Genomic DNA, 19,193 nt, shown 5'->3' with positions numbered 1-19,193 from the left:
TTTAAGGGTTTCACAATGTTCTGATTTTGCTATGTTAATCCAAAGTCTAGTATCAGAAAATTAATGTAGAAAGTCGTTTCTAATAAAATTTTCAATGAAGCTTATCATAAATATAATTCGTCCAAATTGTCAATATATTGCTCTGACTTGAAAATCAATTTATTCGACAATTATTAATAGAATAATTGTTAATTCTGAATTGAAAAAAGTTATTTTTTTTTAAAAAAAAAAGTTCTCGTTTATTGGAATTATTGTTATTCGAAAGACATCCACAGGGGTGTCGCAGCATTCAAAGTCATAATGTGAAACATTTAAAAGTGTTGTAATATCGATGGACATTATGACACTTTCAATTAAAAATAAGTAATAGAGCTATATTCGTCTGTGCCGAATCTTATATACCCTTCAACAATTTATACTGGAAAATAAAAATTTTAAATATTTTTAGGTAAACAAATTTTTTTTTTCCAAAGTTGTTTTATTAAATTTTTTGGGAATTTTTTCTTCGAATTGTTATTTTAATTTTTTTTTTAAAATTTAAATTTAAATTAAAATTTTTTAATTTACATTTTTTTTTTGTGAATAAAAAAATGCTGATCCATTGTAGGTCCAACTTACTATGGTCTTATATACGTCGTTGCAAAGGTCTTTGAAATATCTATTATTGGTATCCATATTAGGTCAAAAATCCATCCATCCAAATAAAAAAAAAACCATTTGTGGACGGATGATTTTAAATAGGAAACTTCTCGAAAGCATGTCTGACATAATTATTGAATAGTAGGATTGATTTCAACAGACAGGCGGACAGACAGGAAGACAGACGGATATGGCTATCTATAAGGATCCAGAATATATATATTTTATAGGGTCGGAAAATTATATTGTGGAAATTACAAATGGAATGACAAACTTATATATACCCTTCTCACGCAGGTGAAGCGTATAAAAATATATCAATGTTTTGATTACATTTCAATGAATATGACTTTCGGCTGAATTGAATTGGTTATTACTAAAGTTTTTGGTTTTACTTAAAAAGTACCCTATATATAGCTGTGATGGAGTAATCAATCAGACTCCTCGAACTTGTGGATTGGGATTTTTAAAACCCGTGATATTTTTACAAAAAGCTTTAAATAAGTATGTTCTTTTCCTTTGTTCAAAATATCCTAAAGTAAAACTAAATATGCCTTTTATTTATTACGTAATATTTAATGAATCCTTAAACATTTCCTAATGGGTTGAACAAAAATGTGGAAAAATAAAAACAAAATTTTCAATTTGTACTTACAATTAACTTTTGTAACATCAAAATCTTTGCGTTGCTCCATTGCCGAGGCAGCTGGTGAGGCAAGTAATTTATCTGTGGGCTGAAGTTGTTGCTGTTGATGCTGTTGTTGTTGCTGCTGCTGCTGTTGTTGAGCTGCAGCCGCAGCTGCTACCGCATTTAAAGCCGATGGAGGTAAACAAGTTATACTGCCCAGTACTCGGGGCGTATGGGTGTCTGTAGAACGTTGCTGTTGTTGTAGTTGTTGCTGATGCTGCTGTTGTTGTAACTGATGAGGATGTGAATGATGGTGGTCATCTCTATCAGTTGTTAACTTTGGTGTTGAGCTATTTTGACTAGACGTTGTTGGATTGGCATTGGCTGTTAGGTTGTGGGTAGGTGTATGCACCAACTCATGCCGTGGCGATGGTGTGGTATTGAGTGTTGCTGATAGATTACTTGATGAAAATCTAGGACTACGTTGTAGTTGTTCATCATTTGTTTGCTGCAGCTGCTGCTGTTGTTGTTGTTGTTGATGATGATGTTGATGTTGCTGCTGTAATTGTTGCAATTGTGCCAATTTATCTTGTACACCCTGTAAGGAAGGTCTACGATTGTGCTGCAATGTTGCTATACTTTGGCATTCATCCGGATTTGTATTGGTATTTGTTGAATTTTGTGCATTTGTAGTTGTGTTGCTAGTGGGTGAATGACGTGTAGAGGATGAGGTGGCATTGTTGGTGGTAGTGGAAGGCGGTGGTAATGATGGTAGTGCTGGTGGCGGTGGTGGTGTTAGAGAATGTTCTCTTTTAACCACCACATCTGGGTGCATATTATCGGCTGTAGGTGATTTGGCATTTGCTGCGGCAGCCGCAGCAGCTGCATTAGCTACACGTGTTAAAGCTAAAGCTTGACTCTGTAAAAAAGAAGTAGAAATAAATAAAATTATATTCTAGTTTGTTTAACAAATAAGATGATTTATTAAATGTATTTTTTTTCATCATTGCTTTTATTTATTCAATGAAATACTAAAGATTGTTTTTCCGTTATTGAGATTTTTATTAAAGTAAATTTCTCTCTGTATCTAAATCTTTTATTTTTATACATTCAAACAATTGGTTTATTTGTTCATCAATCAGTAAAGAAAATAACCCAAATTTTCAATTTATTTATTGTATTTTATTATTCGTTTGTGGGTATTATTGAATTTTATTTGTTTAATTTAGAGATCAATAGTTTGTTTGCAGTTGTATTGATTATTTGTTTTTCGGTGGTATTAGTGTTAAATTTATCAATACAAGTGATCAGTTCTGTATGATCAATGTTTAGTTACTTAAACAAATTGATGTGACAAATCAAATTGAAAAGATTTATTTATTAAGACAAATTGACAACACGATTTGCTGAGTGGAAAATAAATGTGTGTAGAAATTGTGAGAGTATGAAAGAAGTATTATTAGTAAATTATAAATTAAATGGCAAATATTTTGTTAGTGTAGTGAAATTAAGCGAAATTAAAGTAGTGAATCTAGAGTTTTCAGATGGTTTACTGAGTATGAAACCCATAATATAAAGCATTCAATTTCAATTCAAAAATAGCTTTTTATACCCTATCAATATGTATATCGGGAATTCTTCCGGCTCGGTTGCTATTTAAAATCGGCTAAATCGGCTGATAAATGGCTGAGATATAAGGAAAAAACCGGGACAACCTCGATTTTTGCTCTATTTTTGATCTATATCTGGATTACTAAGTCATTAATATATACAAAATGATAGATATTTCAAAGTCCATTGCAACGATGTATATAAGGCTATAGTATGTTGGACCTACAATAGGTCAAAATCGGGAAAAAAATTTTTAACTGGAATTTTTTTTTTCATAAAATTTTTTTTTTTATCACAAAATCTTTCTCCAAAAAAATTTTTTAAAAATTAAAAAAGAAAATTTAAAAAATTAAAAAAAATTGGAAAAAACTTTTAAAAAAAACAATTTAGAAAAAAAAAATAATTTTGTTTAAATAATAATATTTTTTTATCACAAATTCTTTCTCCAAAAAAATTTTTTAAAAATTAAAAAAGAAAAATTTTTAAAAAATTCGGCTGTGCCGAATCTTATATAACCTTCACCAAATTATACTTCAAAATTTTAAATATTTAATTTTTTTTCCAGTTGTTTTTTAAATTTTTTGGAAAATTTTTTTTTTCGATTATTTGAAATTTTTTTTTTTTAAATTTAAAATTTTTTTTTTTTAAATTTAAAAAATTTTTTTTTGTTATTTAAATTTTTTTTTTTTGAATAAAAAAATTCCGGTTAAAAATTTTTCTTTATCGTCGTTGCAATATCTATCATTAGATATTGTCTATATTAATGTCTTAGTAATCCAGATATAGGTAAAAAATCGAGGTTGTCTTGGTTTTTTCCTCATATTTCAGCCATTTGTGGACCGATTTTGCTGATTTTAAATAGCAAAATTCTCGAAAGCATGTCTGACAGAATTATTGAAGATTTGGATCCCGAAGATATCTGGGGTCTTCAGAAAATTGATTTCAACAGACAGACAGATGGACAGACAGACAGACGGACATGGCTTAATCGACTCCGCTATCTATAAGGATCCAGAATATATATACTTTATAGGGTCGGAAATGAAAAATGTAGAAATTACAAACGGAATGACAAACTTATATATACCCTTCTCACGAAGGTGAAGGGTATAAAAATATTTTTTAGTATAATAAAGATTCGGCACAGTTACTAAGTGAATAATATAGACAATTTCAACGATGTATATAAGGATATAGAAAGTTGGACCTACAATGGGTCAAAATCGGGAAAAATATTTTTTAACCCGAATTTTTTTTTTTCAAAAAACAAATTTTTTTGGCATAGATTTTTTTCACTAATAAATTTTAAAAAATAAAATAAAATTCGAAAAAAAATTTTTTTTAAAAAATTTTGAAAAAAAAATTAAATTTTAAATATATTAAAAATTTTTTATTTTAAAGTACAATTTGGTGAAGGGTATATGAGATCCGGCACAGCCTTATATAGGTCTCTTATTTGTTTAAGCTATCCTTTGACTAAGGACGATTTTTTATATATTATCCAGTTTTGAAGAGAAACGGATTTCTAGAAGAAAAGCTTAAATATGACACCAAAAATTATAGAAGCTGTCTAACAGCTCTGAAGTTATTTGGGTGCTGAGGGTTCGATTCCCGCCAAAGACTCAGAGTGAAATTTTGCGTTTCGTACCGCATCTAAAATTATTAATTTTGAAATATTTTCTTAAAATCATAATCCTTTGTATATGAATGTTGTGTAGTGTGAAGACGTCTACAAAGTGATTTAAACTGCAACATAATAAACATACATTTTTGAAATAAAACAAAGAACAAGCAAATGATTTGAGAAAAATCCAAAATTTACCCAAAACCAAAACAAAAACCACCACAAAATAACATCATGATAACAAATCAAGTTTCAATATAATAATTTATTTGAAGACTAAAGACTACCTGTTGCGATGTATTATTATGAGACAAGTAAACGTCAACGTTGGAAGGTAACAATTGATGAATTTAAACCTAATAACAACAGAAGCAACAAACAACTGCAAAAAAGGGGCAGCATTCCAATAAGAGAAATTACAAAATTTTGAAGATGATGAAAAATCACAAGAGAAATATAAAAAAAACTGCAGCACAGAGGAGCATCATCACCATTGACCACAATACAACCTTAACAAGAATAGCAAACTACAAAATGCATGTTCAAACAAATGAATATTTTTGGTGGCGCAAAACAGAAGCTGAGGTATGAAGACAATTTGGTAGTTTTGCTTGTTTTTCACAACAAAAAAATGTTTATACCAAACCTTGTTGCTACAAGTGATACAAAATTCTTAAAGATAAACATACAATTCCTTCTTCCTTTTTTTTGTCTTTCAAACTTTGCTTAAAATTGAACTAAAGAAGGCCTTAGTAAAGATCAAAATCTTAGTAAAGAAAAACATCAGCACCATTACTAGTACCAGCAGTTGCCCAAAATGATTGGCAGCTTATATCATGGGGGCAACAAAAAAAAAATTCTCTTCTCTTCCATAAGTTATTTGTCAAGTTTTAGTTAAACTCAAGACAAAACAAACCAGCAAACAGACACACTGACTCGTCTTCATAACAAAAAAATAAAAAAAAATTAACTCTGTTTTTGGCCACAAAAAAGGACGTGATTTTCAAACTAATGAGGATTATAAAAATTAAATATGTATGAGTATTTTGTAAAATTTTTTTTAGTTTTTAAAATTTCAGAAAGTCTAAGCTTTTAAATTTAAATATGATAACCATCATTATATCTGAAAATATTCTGGCAAAATAACACTAATAATATTTGGTAAGCAGTAGTAGCAGTTTTGTTTTTATTTTTTTTAATTTTTATTCGACGAAGTGATTGGTTTTTTTCTGTGGCTGTGTTTTAGCTTTAAGGCATTTAAATTTCCGGTAGTTGCTTGTGTATAAGCGCCGAAATTTTTCATTACAAACATTTGCTTACTTTTAGGCGTAAGTAAGGTAAGCTCATATTCAAGCTGCTTTGGTTTATTAAAATCGGCTGCTGCAATTATGCACTTCATTCAATGCATTGCTGCATAACGATAAACGTTAATCAATAGTTTAATGTTAAAAAAACAGCATGATACCATATTAAGGACATTTCAAAATTAAAATGAGAAATTATTTGGCTGTGGTTAAGCTTGCTTTATGTAGGGGGCCATTATGAAATAATAAATAAATAATTGCAGATAAACCTAAATTTCTTCTGGGTAAGTATATAATACATTCCTTGACTATAAAGAGAATCCTTGTCAAAATAGACTGAAAAATGCGATCCAACTTAGAGTTTATCATTTTATAATATTTTTAAGTTTTAATAAAATCTTATAGTTTTTATTCGAGTCAATTATTACGAGTTTTGTTATAAATAATGCTGATTCTGGCAGTTTTTCGCGGTATTCTGTCTTCAGGGCCTCAGTATTCTATACTCTGTTCATAAGCTACTTGCAGTAGCTCTTATTATCATAATCACAATCACTCAACATACACTAATACCAACTCAATCTGAATCAATACATAAAATCTTACTCCAAGAATAATATTCGTACCCTGCAGCCTTTGGAATTAGCTCTGAGCTAACAAATGCCTGGCCACTTTCGTTGAGAGTTATCCAGTAGAAAATTATTCAAAGCTAAACCTCTCAGTCTGCCATCACATAAACTCTGAACATAATTTTCAAGATGCAACATAAGTTCGATCGGTTAGAGAACACAATATCATTATGTCGCAAGAAAATCGTCTGAGATGCCACCCAAACTTCGACACAGCTGGTGACTCTCCCGATATATTTCAGACATATGTATGTTTGAAAAGTCTAAGCAGTATTTATTTGACTAGATGTCATTTAAATGAATAAAATAATTTTGGTCTGGATGATTTACCATCGTCTTTAACAGAAGCGTTAAAGACGATGGTATCCAGATTTAAGTTTATAGTTCCAACAACAAAAAAAAACACTTCTGAATATGTATTTTGTTTTTTAATTTTGTTGACACTGTAATTTCTACTAAATTTCTTTGCGACCCGACAACTGCTATATATGGATCATAAGGAAAGTCTTAAGGAAGTCTGTCCATACGTTGGTTGAAATTAACTTTCCAAAGTCCCTAGATATCTAACGAAAGTCCGGATAGGAAGTCTGTGTGTCAGTATGTTGCACAGTGGTATAGAAAAGCAAGTAAGAGAAATATATTCGGCTGTGCCGAATCTTATATACCCTTCACCAAATTATACTTCAAAATGAAAATTTAAAAATTATTTTTTTTTTGCACTTTTTTAATTTTTTGGAAAAATTTTTTTCTTTTAAATTTGAAATTTTTCTTTTTAATATTTAGCAAAAGAAAAATCGGGTTAAACAATATTTTTTCCGATTTTGACCCATTGTAGGTCCAACTTACTATGGTCTTATATACGTCATTGCAAAGTTCTTTGAAATATCTATCATTAGATATCCATATTGTCTATATTAATGACTTAGTAATATAGATATAGGTCAAAAATCGAGGTTGTCCTGCTTTTTTCCTCATATCTCAGTCATTTGTGGACCGATTTTACTGATTTTAAATAGCAAAGTTCTCGAAAGTATGTCTGACAGAATTATTGAAGATTTGGATCCCGAAGATATCTGGGGTCTTCAGAAAATTGATTTCAACAGACGGACATGGCTTAATCGACTCCTTTATCTATAAGGATCCAGAATATATATACTTTATAGGGTCGGAAATGAAAAATGTATAAATTACAAAGGGAATGACAAACTTATATATACCCTTTTCACGAAGGCGAAGGGTATTAAAAGAGAGAAACAAAAATCTGTAACATATAAAAGGATAGTGCGGTTTGAATGAAATTTTACAAGCGTAAAGAAGAAGTGTTGACGAGTTTATGCTTTGAAATTTGACCTCATTAGTTCACTAGGGGCGTGGTCAGCGATTCCCAAAGTGGGACACCTCGGGTATGTTAAATTTTTAAAAAGATCTGTTTTCTTCGTCTGTGTTTTTCGATTTCCAAGAAATTAAAGAATAGCCGAGTCCTACAAAAAACCTCTTCATAGCTATCGATTATCTCTTAAAGCTTAGGAGATATTCGCTTTTGAAAATAAAAGGTTCAACATTTTTACCCACCCTACTCCATTTTTTTGATAACAGCGAGTCCAGATATTTCCCGATTTACTTCATTTCTCCATTATAAGATTTAAAACAAATATATGTGTGCAATTAAAAAATAATTGTTTAAAAATAATGATTGCGTCCAAAGTTATATGCATTTGAATTTAAAAAACTTAAAAAGGCGATTTTTCTTTTTAATTACGAAATTACTTTTTTCTTTATCTAAGTTTTTAAGTTATCTTAAAACTGTTTGAAAAGATATATAAGAAATTAATACTTTTTGAAAAACTATTTTTACACAAATTACACAATTAAAAAAAATTATAATTTTTTTATACCGAAGGGTCCAAGATCATCCAAAAAATGCATATTTTTTATGTAAAATTCTATTTTAGAGCAAAAATTCTCAAATCGCATAGTCGATATCAAAATATAGTAACCTATTTTAAATGGCCCAATATGTTTTCTTAATTATGTTGTAAAGGGTTCCGATAACTCCGACCCTGGTATAGATATTATAGCCAAAAAACTAAAAAATCACATTTTTGGGATTTTTCAAAACTTTTTTATAAATTGCTAGATACCTGATAAATAAAAATTTGAAAATCTTCTGAATAAAAAAACTTTTTTATCATATTTTTCAAAAAAGTGTTCCATGAATTTTTTAATTGTTAAAAGTTACATCTATTTTTGAAAAGAGATAAAATGCCCTATCCAGTGATGTATAATATATCCACATTGTGTTTTTTTAAGTGGCAAATAGACTAGGGAAACCTTGACATCTCGAAGAGAATTTACCTATTTTTTTGTTTCCCATCCGATTTCAAAGACCTAGCACTCGGCTAGGTCTTGAATATGCTGTTTATCTCTTATAATTTCCGAGTTATTGGCATTACAAAATATAAATTTTAAACTTTCGCCAAATGTTGGTCCTCTTTTTTTAAAATATACGGCGTAATTTTTTACCGAATGGACTCGAATTTTGTTTGTTAGTTTGACAACTAAATTACCAATAATATACAAAAGATTTTATAGCAATAGCAATTATGGATTCAAAAATAAAAGATTTTCAATTTAAAAATTCAAAAAATAGTAGATTTTTGCTGTTTTTTGAGCGAAAAGCTGACTTAACTCTTTTTCAATTAAAACTAAATTTTCTTTAAGAACATGTTACAATTTTATGTTTTTCTGTAAGGTATCTTTGCGAAGAAAATTTTGTTATAAAAACCATGTCCTATTTTTCGAACATTTCACCCCTATTTTTGATAAAAATTTAAAATTTGGGCCACATGTTCTATAATCCCAAAGCTCGGATCAGAAAACAGAAAACTGCTTTGAAAAGCTTGATGTGTTCCCGATTTATCCCCAAAGTATGTTCCTATGCCCAAAAGATATGTGGACCCTATGGGCAAAGTTGTAAAAAATACCATTTTTGAGATTTTCGCTCCAATTTTTAGGAATTGCGGGATTCCCTCTTACCTTTTGACAAGTTTTTTTACATCCTGTTATTTAGAATGACAAACTTAAAAAACGTTGAAAATTTCATTGAGTTTCGGTAATAAATAAAGATTTTATTAGATATTCATTGAGTTTCTAAAACTAAAATTTATATCAAAATTTTAATAGGATTGCAAATATTAGGAACCATCTGATCCACATTTATTCCGAGTTATATTTTTTTTAAATAAGTTAATTTTTGGTCTTACAAAAAAAATTTCAAGTCAATATCTCAATTGGATTGCCACTTTAAAACTCCGTCCTTCAAAAATATTGCACTTTTTCATATTAAATTTTTTATAAATTTTCTTAATATTTTATTCAACACAAGTTCTGACTCAGACACATTAAGAAAATTTATATAAAAAGATTTAGTATGAAAAAGTGCAATATTTTTGAAGGACGGAGTTTTAAAGTGGCATATTTTTGAATCTAGGGCACTGCACAGTGGGGCAGAATAAAAATTCTTTGGCGTAAATAAGGAGTATTAGAGTTTAAATTATTAAAATTAACTCTACAAATGGGTGGCGCTATTGGGGCTTAAATTAGGGCACCTTCGATATGTAAAATTATTAACCACGTGCCATTTTTTGGTTGGAAAGCGCTCGGCTAGGTCTTGCATGTGAGAGTTATTGGCATTTCAAAATTAAAATTTTTAAATTTTTCCAAACCTTGGTCCGCTTTTTTAAAAGTATAGGGCCGTCTTTCAAAAAATGCAATATTTTATATAGATATATAGATTACAACACGAACTTTAAAATAATTGCCGACTATTATTAATAGTTTAAGCATGAAACTACAAAATGGAGTTACTGTTATAAGTAAAAATTAATGAAAACGTGTTCATCAAATTATCCAAAATTTTTGATTTTCCTCATATATGTATGTTTGTCATTCAATTCCTAATTTTTTCAATATTAATTTGCCTTATGTTCTGTATCTTCATATATGTTGGCTGAAATAACTTTTTCGATATATTCACCGAAAATTTATATACAAAAATTAATTTTGTGAAAAATTTTAAACTAAGTGAAAGTCCCGATTTTATTGACGACAACAGCTCAGCTTGAAGTCACTTTTATAAACTCAGTCTCTGATTACTCTTTTGTGTATGATCATCTTAGATCAAATTATTATTGGGTAAAGTTTTAACATTCTTTCCATAACTTTAGATTTGAAAATAAATATCAATACATGATGTTAAACCAAAGATGCCAACTACTACTAAAATTACTGGGTGTTCATATTAAATTTGAACTTACATATGAGTCTTGCTGCATATTGCTACATACAGCAGCAAATATGCTAAAGATCAATTTCATCATAACTGCAGGGCGATCAATTAAAATTTTTGTTGATCGAATTTTCGTCAATTTTTTGACATGTGCGTATCAACAGCAACTACTATAATAAACACACGCGAGCAATGCGAGCAGTTCGAACCAGACATAATAAAAGTATTAATACTGTACAGTTAAGTAAAAGCCAGATTCATTCATGGATGGAGGCTGCAATGTATGGAGAAGCATGATGTTTTAAAAACCTTTAGGCTAAACTAAAATATAATATTGTGCATAAGTAATACAACAGCACATATTCTTCCCCCAAAAACCAAAAAAAAAAAAAAATTGATTAAAGTGTTTGAGTTTCAGTTTAAAACCTTTTGAGATCATAAGACTTGTTGTCCAACAGATTTTTGTTAAAAATTATTTCTTAATGTTTTTCTTGTTGATTATAAGTTGTAGCTCAAAAGAGAAAAAAAGATCGATTACTTTTGTCGTTGCCTGCTAACTTGTTGGGGCTACTGTGGAAATTTCTTAAAGTTAGCCAAAACAAATTTTGTCAAATCTCTTATTCTTTCCGACCAGACTTAATAATTTGGATATTTTACTTAATATTCCGCTGTTATTTTGGGAGTTCATTTACAAAACACAAATTATCTTTAGGCAATTTATTGGGAATACTAAAAATAATTATAAGAGTTTATCCTTATGATCTGTTAGTGTATGTGTGGAAAACTACTGGTGTTTGGGACAAGAAAGAAAAAAAATGGTTTTAAAGATTTGCCTGGTAATTTTATTTAAATTTTTATTTTACGCTTATGGTCATTTTTGTAGTCTGTATTAAGAAAATTAACATAATATGCGATTAATTTAATTCAAGTTAAGTATAGCTGAATTAACATACCAGGATTAACTGTGAAAAGTTTGTTAGAAACTTAAAAGGGAGAGTTATGCATATATTGGGTGCTTGACTTAAAAATGCAAGATTTTTCAAAATTTTAGCTGTATTTAAATATCTACAACTTTCCCATCATTAAATAAATTATCACAAAATACAAAATTATATGCCCAATAACGGGTTATAAATATTATAAAAAAGAAACTTTCAACAAAATCAACTAATGAGCCCTGTGAAATCCTTAAATCTTAATATTTTTTTAATAAAAACATTTTCTATAAATACCAATAGTCTTTCCAAACTATTAACAAAAACCAAATAAAAATTTAACTTATAATTTCATAAAATTATATTTGAATGCTTTTTATACACTTTTTTTCAGGTGTTTTTAAAAATTTATAATTTTTAAACAGCACAAAAAAAAAACGTTAAACAGCATATTCAAACATACCTAAACATGATTCATTAGTTTATTATGTTGGAAAAAGACCATATAAGAAAAAAGTTTCAAACAGAGTAAAAAAACGAAATAAAACAAAACAAAAAACTGTTTGATTATCCAATCACAAAAACTGAAATGAAATTTTTTCAACATTTAAACCAGCCAATGATAAACACGAATATTTTACAGTTTTTAAATAAAACTGAATATAAAAACACAAACCAGACATAATCTCAGACATTGAAAAATGCCAAGTGATCAGAAAACTTCTCACACAACAACAGGCAAAAGCAGCAGTCAACAAAAAAAACAAACAAATAAACAACTAAAACATAACACAACAATTCGAAACGAATCGAATTGTTGAAATACGAAATTGAGAGAGAGAAAAAAAACTCCTACTAAAACGCCAAAAATTTCAAAACCAACACAAAATGAACAAAACGAGAAAAAAGATCTTTAATAAAAAAAAAATTCTTAAAGAAATCATAAGATTCATTTTTATAAACGGCTAAAACACCTACACTGAATTGAAAGGTGTTATGTTTGAGTTAGAAGGTTTGCTAGATATTTGATGGATGCCCCTAGCAACAAAGATCCCTCACGCAAGCAATTACTTTTTAAAGTTCAAAATATGTATTAAGAAAGTGTTCGGTTTTTATCGAAACTGAAACCGAAAATCACAATTATTCTTCGGTTTTTTATATAGAACTAATTTCAGCAGAAAAATTCAAAGTTTAGATCTTTAAAAACAAGATTTTTATTATATTTTAACGTAATTGCCAAAAAATAAAATGTTGATAGTATAAACAGACTTAACAGTGGATAAGGATTTTAAATCCTGATGATTCGCCCACCAATTAATTCTAAAATTTAATTATGGAATGCAACAATATTTATTTATATTAGATTAATTGCTTAAGATGAGATATGAGAGGATACAATAAATAATATTATCAATTCAATTAATAATATTGTTAATATATCTTGACATGTCAATCCGCAAATTGAGTTATGACTGGCACAAAATCCTTTCTTCACGAGAAACATAACCTTTAACCAAAAGACGATTGCAACTTAACTCGTTATAAGCCCGAAAGGAAAAATTTCCAAAAAAAATCCTTTTTGAACTTTTACTCTTCCAAATTTGATAATATTTTGTGTACATATTTTACATGGGCAAGCTGTTAGTCACATTTTATCATATGTCATCCCATATTAAAGTTTGTGATTCCTAGATTTTAAAGTTTTTTTCTAGAAAACCATTTCCCATCAAAGCAGGATATAGCTTAGAAAAACGTCATTCAAATAAGGATATCTCAAACAAGTAAGAGTGCTATATTCGACTGTGCCGAATCTTATATACCCTTCACCAAATTATACTTCAAAATTTTAAATATTTTTAGGTAAACAAAATTTAATTTTTTTTTCCAGTTGTTCTTTTTTAATTTTTTGGAAAAAAAAATTTTTCGATTGTTATTTAAATTTTTTTTTTTTTTTTAATTTAAAATTTTTTTTTAAATTTTAAAATTTTCAAATTCAATTTAACGTTTGGTAAGATCATCACTAAGTTTTTAATAAATCATTACTAAGATTTAGCCTAAACTTATAGAATTATGCGGAATTTAATTTTTAATAGTTTCATTATGTGCAATTTATTCTGAAAAGGTTTTTAAGTAAACTCATCATTCTCTGCTATTTAGAATCACTGTAATTCTTAAAAATATTAATCTAAAGAGGTTTGTATTGTAAATCAGCAGTTTAGGTTTCAAATCAGACCAATAATGTGTATACAATGAATACTAAAAATGCACAAAAACGTGAGATTTATTAATTTTAGTCCCAAATTTTAAAAACCGGTTTAACGAGTGATAAAAACCGGATAAACCGGTTAACCGAAAATCAGCATTTTAAATTAACCGGTTCGCAAAAAAACGAAATTTCGAAGAAAAACCAGTTTTTCGGTTAACCGGTTATCCTGTTTATAAACACTATTAAAAACATTTTTCCGATTTTGACCCATTGTAGGTCCAACTTTCTATGGTCTTATATACGTCGTTGCAAATGTCTTTGAAATATCTATCATTAGATATCCATATTGTCTATATTAATGTCTTAGTAATCCAGATATAGGTCAGAAATAGGTCAAAAATCGAGGTTGTCTTGGTTTTTTCCTCATATCACAGCCATTTGTGGACCGATTTTGCTGATTTTTAATAGCAAAATTCTCGAAAGCATGTCTGACAGAATTATTGAAGATTTGGATCCCGAAGATATCTGGGGTCTTCAGAAAATTGATTTCAACAGACAGACGGACGGACATGGCTTAATCGACTCCGCTATCTATAAGGATCTAGAATATATATACTTTATAGGGTCGGAAATGAAAAATGTAGAAATTACAAACGGAATGACAAACTTATATATACCCTTGCCACTCATGATGAAGGGTATAAAAAGGATATACAAAGATTTTACTAAAATATGAGCCATTGCACGATTAACAAGTAAGAGAGCTATATTCGGCTGTGCAGAATCGTACATACCCTTCAGCAAATTATAATTTAAAACACAAAATTACAATATTTTTAGGTAAACAAAGTTTAGAAAAAAAATTTTATTTCAAAATTGTTTTTGAAAATTTTTTAAAAAAAAATGTTTTTCTATTTTTTTTTAATTTTTTTTTAAATTTATTGGTAAAAAAAATATGAAAAAAAATTCGGGTTAAAAAATATTTTTTCCCATTTTTATAAAACGTTTGCGACCAGCAGTATTCATTCAAAAGCAGGGAAATTGGGTACCATCCGAGTTGGAGTTAAGAAACCTTGAAATACGATTGTAATGCAGTTTAATTTTCAGCTAAGGTATGACTCAGTCTATCCAAGTTCGATTCAGAGATCTGATTCCTTTGAAATAAAAACACGAATTTTTTTGGGTGTTATTAAATACTTAATCTAGGAAGTTATTCAGCAATTTAAATTCGTTGAAACGATGGAACTTAGTAACGGCGGGAAGGTAGAAACTTATACGCTGATGAAACGGCGGAGTCGGTGCACAAGTTGTTTAATGAAACGTTCGGGTGCTAGTAACCCTACTTATTGAAAAGAGAAAACAAAGAAGAGTATGTGGAATATTAAAAATAGTTCGGGTTATTTAACAGTCTAATATATCCAATCGGCTTAACTACAACGAAGTCAAGAAGAATTCGGCAGTTCTTGAATTCACCTACGAATGTAAAAATATGATTGTAGGAAATATTCGGGAATTCTTACGATCGGCTAACTACAATTAAGTCAGGAAGAACTCGGCTACGAATGCAAACTACGAATGTAAGAAAATTTCGGAAGTTCATACAGTCGGTTAACTACAGCGAAGTGAAGAAGAATTGGGGAGTTTTGTATTCGGTTACACATGCAAAACTACGATTGTAAGAAATATTCGGGAATTCTTACGATCGGCTAACAACAACAAAGTCAAGAAGAATTCGGAAGTCCTTGAATTTGATTACGACTACTAAAATACGAATGTAAGAAGAATACGGGAGAAAATCAATTTTCCACCGAATCATTACTGGCGATACAAAATGCATCCATTACAGTAACACGAAGCGTAAAAGATCGTATTTGAAGCCTGACCAACCAGCCTATTCGACAACAAAGCCAAATATTATGAGCTGCTGAAATCTGACCAGACCATCACAAGGAACCTGCACTGAAATTTTTTTTGGAAAAAATAATTTATGACAAAAAAGATTTTTTTTAAAAAAAAAATTTTTATGAAAATTATTTTTTCCAAAAAAAAAATTGGAAAAAATTTTGTAAACAAATTAAAACCGAATTTTTTTTTCATAAAAAAATTTTATTTGTCATAAATGATTTAATAATTGTTTTTCCAAATTTTTTTGGAAAAAATAATTTATGACAAAAAATTTTTTTTTATGAAAAAAAAAAATTCGGGTTAAAAAATATTTTTCCCGATTTTGACCTACTGTAGGTCCAACTTAGATAGTGGATAGATCAAAAATGGGCCAAAAATCTAGGTTGTCCCGGTTTTTTCCTTATATCTCAGCCATTTATGGGCCAATTTTATCGATTTTAAATAGCAACCCAGCCGGAAGAATTCTAGATATATTGTTGTATGAATCATGTATGTAAGTTATTTGGGGCTACGGAAAGTTGATTTCAACATACAGACGGCTAAACAATTTATATAGAACAGCTGTGACGGTTTTAAGAGATAACGGTGTTGTATATTATTTTGGTAACGGTATTAAGATAATATTAGTCGTGGTGAAAGATTTTATTTCTCAAAAAAGGGTGTTAATTTAGCGGTGCATTTTTTGCACAATAAACAATAGTTTGTTACTTAACCAGTGGTCGGCATAAAGAGAACTCGAAATATGGATTATAATAACCTGTTATGAACTTTCTTTCTCTATTGTAATCTGATCATCTTTTGACTTCGTGGACTTGTTTACGTGTTGTGGCTATGAGTTCAGACTACTGCACAATGTCTAACATTATAAATATCATACACGGAAGGCAACGGCCGTAAAACTAGTCACGTGGCTTGGTTCCTGGGTGTAAGGGATCGTTTGAAGTTCAAACCATTTAGGCCCTAATTTTGTAAATCACGTCACCAAAGTGACCTGCAAAAACCAAATTTCTAACATTTTCAAAATTAGTTTTTCATATTTTGGTTTTGCTATCCACATAAATATCACTTTGTTCACGTGATTTACAAAATTAGGGCCTTAGATACTGTTTGACAGGATCTAAACGAATTTTTAAAATTTTTTTCGAGGTTCATTTCTGTCTAATAAGAGATTATCGGAACCCTTTACAAATTAATTAGAAACATTTGATATCGAATAAGCGATTTTTTGGCCTAAAGTTTAATTTTACATCAAAAATAGGTGTGTTCTGAATTGGCCTTGGTCCCCTCGGTAACAACAATTTTAAATTTTTTTTCTTAAAAATATTTAATGTAAAGTTAGCTTTCAGAAAGTATAAATTCCTTATACATCCTCTTAGAGATTTTTTTGCGATAACTTAAAAAGAAAAAAAGTTAATTTTTCCAAAAAAATTAGCGAAAAATCCCCTCTTTAAAATTTTTTAAATTCAAATGCATATAACTTTGGACTTAGTCGTTATTTTTAAACAATTCTTTTTCTATTTTACACATGCATGTGTTGTTAGTTCAATAAAGGAAAACTGAAGAAAGTCGGGAAATATTTGGATACGCTGTTATCAAAAAACTGGAGTTGGGTGGGTAAAAATGTTGAAAATTTAATTTTTAAATGCGAATATCTCATAAGCTATAAGAGATTTTCGGTCGGGACCCTGGTAGGCCCATGAGGTCCACGTTCAAAACTTAAACTCGACAACACTTCTTCTTTGCGCATGCGAAATTTCATTCAAACCAATCTAATCATTTAGAAAATAAAGATTTATTTCGATAAAATTCTTACCCCCTATATTTTTGAAGTTATTAACAATTTTGAGTCGGACCATAAAATTTTAATTTCTACAATAAAAAAAACTTTAGAAAATGTCGCTAACGATAACTTGGCGCTAAGGGCTCGATATAGAAGTAAGGTAATGTGCCCTCTTTTCAACTGACACGAAGTATGCTTTGAGTAATTGGCGCACATTTCTCTAGGTTTATATATTTTGTTAAATTATTAACAGTTTAGTTTATCACACAATCGGTAGTATCTTTAAAAGTCGTTCCATACAAACCAAATATTAAACTTACTAACTTTTTAGTTGAGACATTTTTTTTTGGTTCCTCATCAATATGAGTGAAACATGCCAATAAATATTTTCAAAACACAAAACAATTTTACGATTAAGATCAGTTTTGTCACTTTAGCAAAACTCAAGCTTACTTACTTGCAAAATGTGGCACTAAGAAACAGTCCTCTACACCACCACTTGATGATCATCACAATTCCGAAGATGACATTTGAACATATTAAAGTTATGTTAAGTAACAAATCGGAAAATATTTGTGTGCTTTAAACGAGTAGAACAACAACAACAAAAAACTTTGTCAAAATATAAAAATTAACGAACCACCAAATGAAAAAGTGTTGGGTGGAGGGAAAGAAAGCAGTAAAATACTGGCATTTCTGCAACTTTTAATGTCAGATGATCGATGATGAGTTTGAGTTGCGTTGAGGTATGATGATCATTTCAATAAGATGTTTCTGCTGCTGTGGCAAACAAAATACTATACCTGCCACAGGATTGTGTGACAAAACAGTAGCTGTTGAACAACATCCCTTGCTTTATTTATACTTACTGGAAAAGAACAACAGGAATAAAAAAAGGCAAATTTTTAAATAAAAATGAACTACTATGGAACGCCTCCAGTCATGCTATTGACCAAAAGCTTTTTGATTTTGTTGTTATTGTGGTTTGTTGTAGTAAGTAAGTATTTTGGTTGTGATCAATGTTGGCTTTTGTAGCCTTCAATTTTTGGTGTACGTGTTTTAGCGATCATCACTTTGATTGCCAGTTCAGTTCTTGTGTTTTTTTTGTAGTTTTTAATAAAATCAGATTTTTTGATGAAATTATTCCTTTTTATTTAGTTTTATGTTTTTTTATTTTTTTGCCTCCTTTGATACGTTGTATGCCATTTTTGCCTGCGGGACATTAAAACATGTCTAATTATTTATGCGTTTAAATGAGAAAATTTTCTTTCAGCTACTGTTTTTTGCTTAAGTATTTGTCTTGCTACACATACTTCCATCTATATGAGTGGGTATTGGGAATATTATGTCGCCGTATAATGAAGAATATTTCTTAAACATTGTGTTTTCTTTTAATTTTTGTTATTTTTTTCACTGAGTTTGGATGAATTTTTGATCCTTTTGCTTCGTGTTTTCTGGCTGATCACCATGATCATCATTTTGGACATGATCTTCAGCAGAATACATACATACATTCATACATAAAGACAGACATACTTTTGTACGTTCTTATAATAAATAATTGATAGTTTGAGACACATACGCATATTTATAAGGTCTGTTTTTTGTTTGTGTTTTGATACCATACGACTGGCTACAAACATCGCC

The 19,193-nt window shown here is 29.4% G+C and overlaps 1 protein-coding gene across 1 annotated transcript in view; it reads right to left on the bottom strand.

The window, feature by feature from the left end:
* Nucleotides 1-19,193, bottom strand: part of dve (SATB1_N and homeodomain domain-containing protein dve) — a 249,674-nt gene that overhangs the window by 106,041 nt on the left and 124,440 nt on the right. The window contains exon 2 of the mRNA XM_065512326.1: nt 1,295-2,186. Within this exon, the coding sequence (XP_065368398.1) occupies nt 1,295-2,186 (892 nt within the window). The remainder of the gene's footprint in view (nt 1-1,294; nt 2,187-19,193) is intronic.

The sequence above is a fragment of the Calliphora vicina genome, chromosome 5 (assembly GCF_958450345.1).
Source record: "Calliphora vicina chromosome 5, idCalVici1.1, whole genome shotgun sequence".
Classification (NCBI taxonomy): domain Eukaryota; kingdom Metazoa; phylum Arthropoda; class Insecta; order Diptera; family Calliphoridae; genus Calliphora; species Calliphora vicina.
This window is presented reverse-complemented; position numbering and strand designations above follow the sequence as displayed.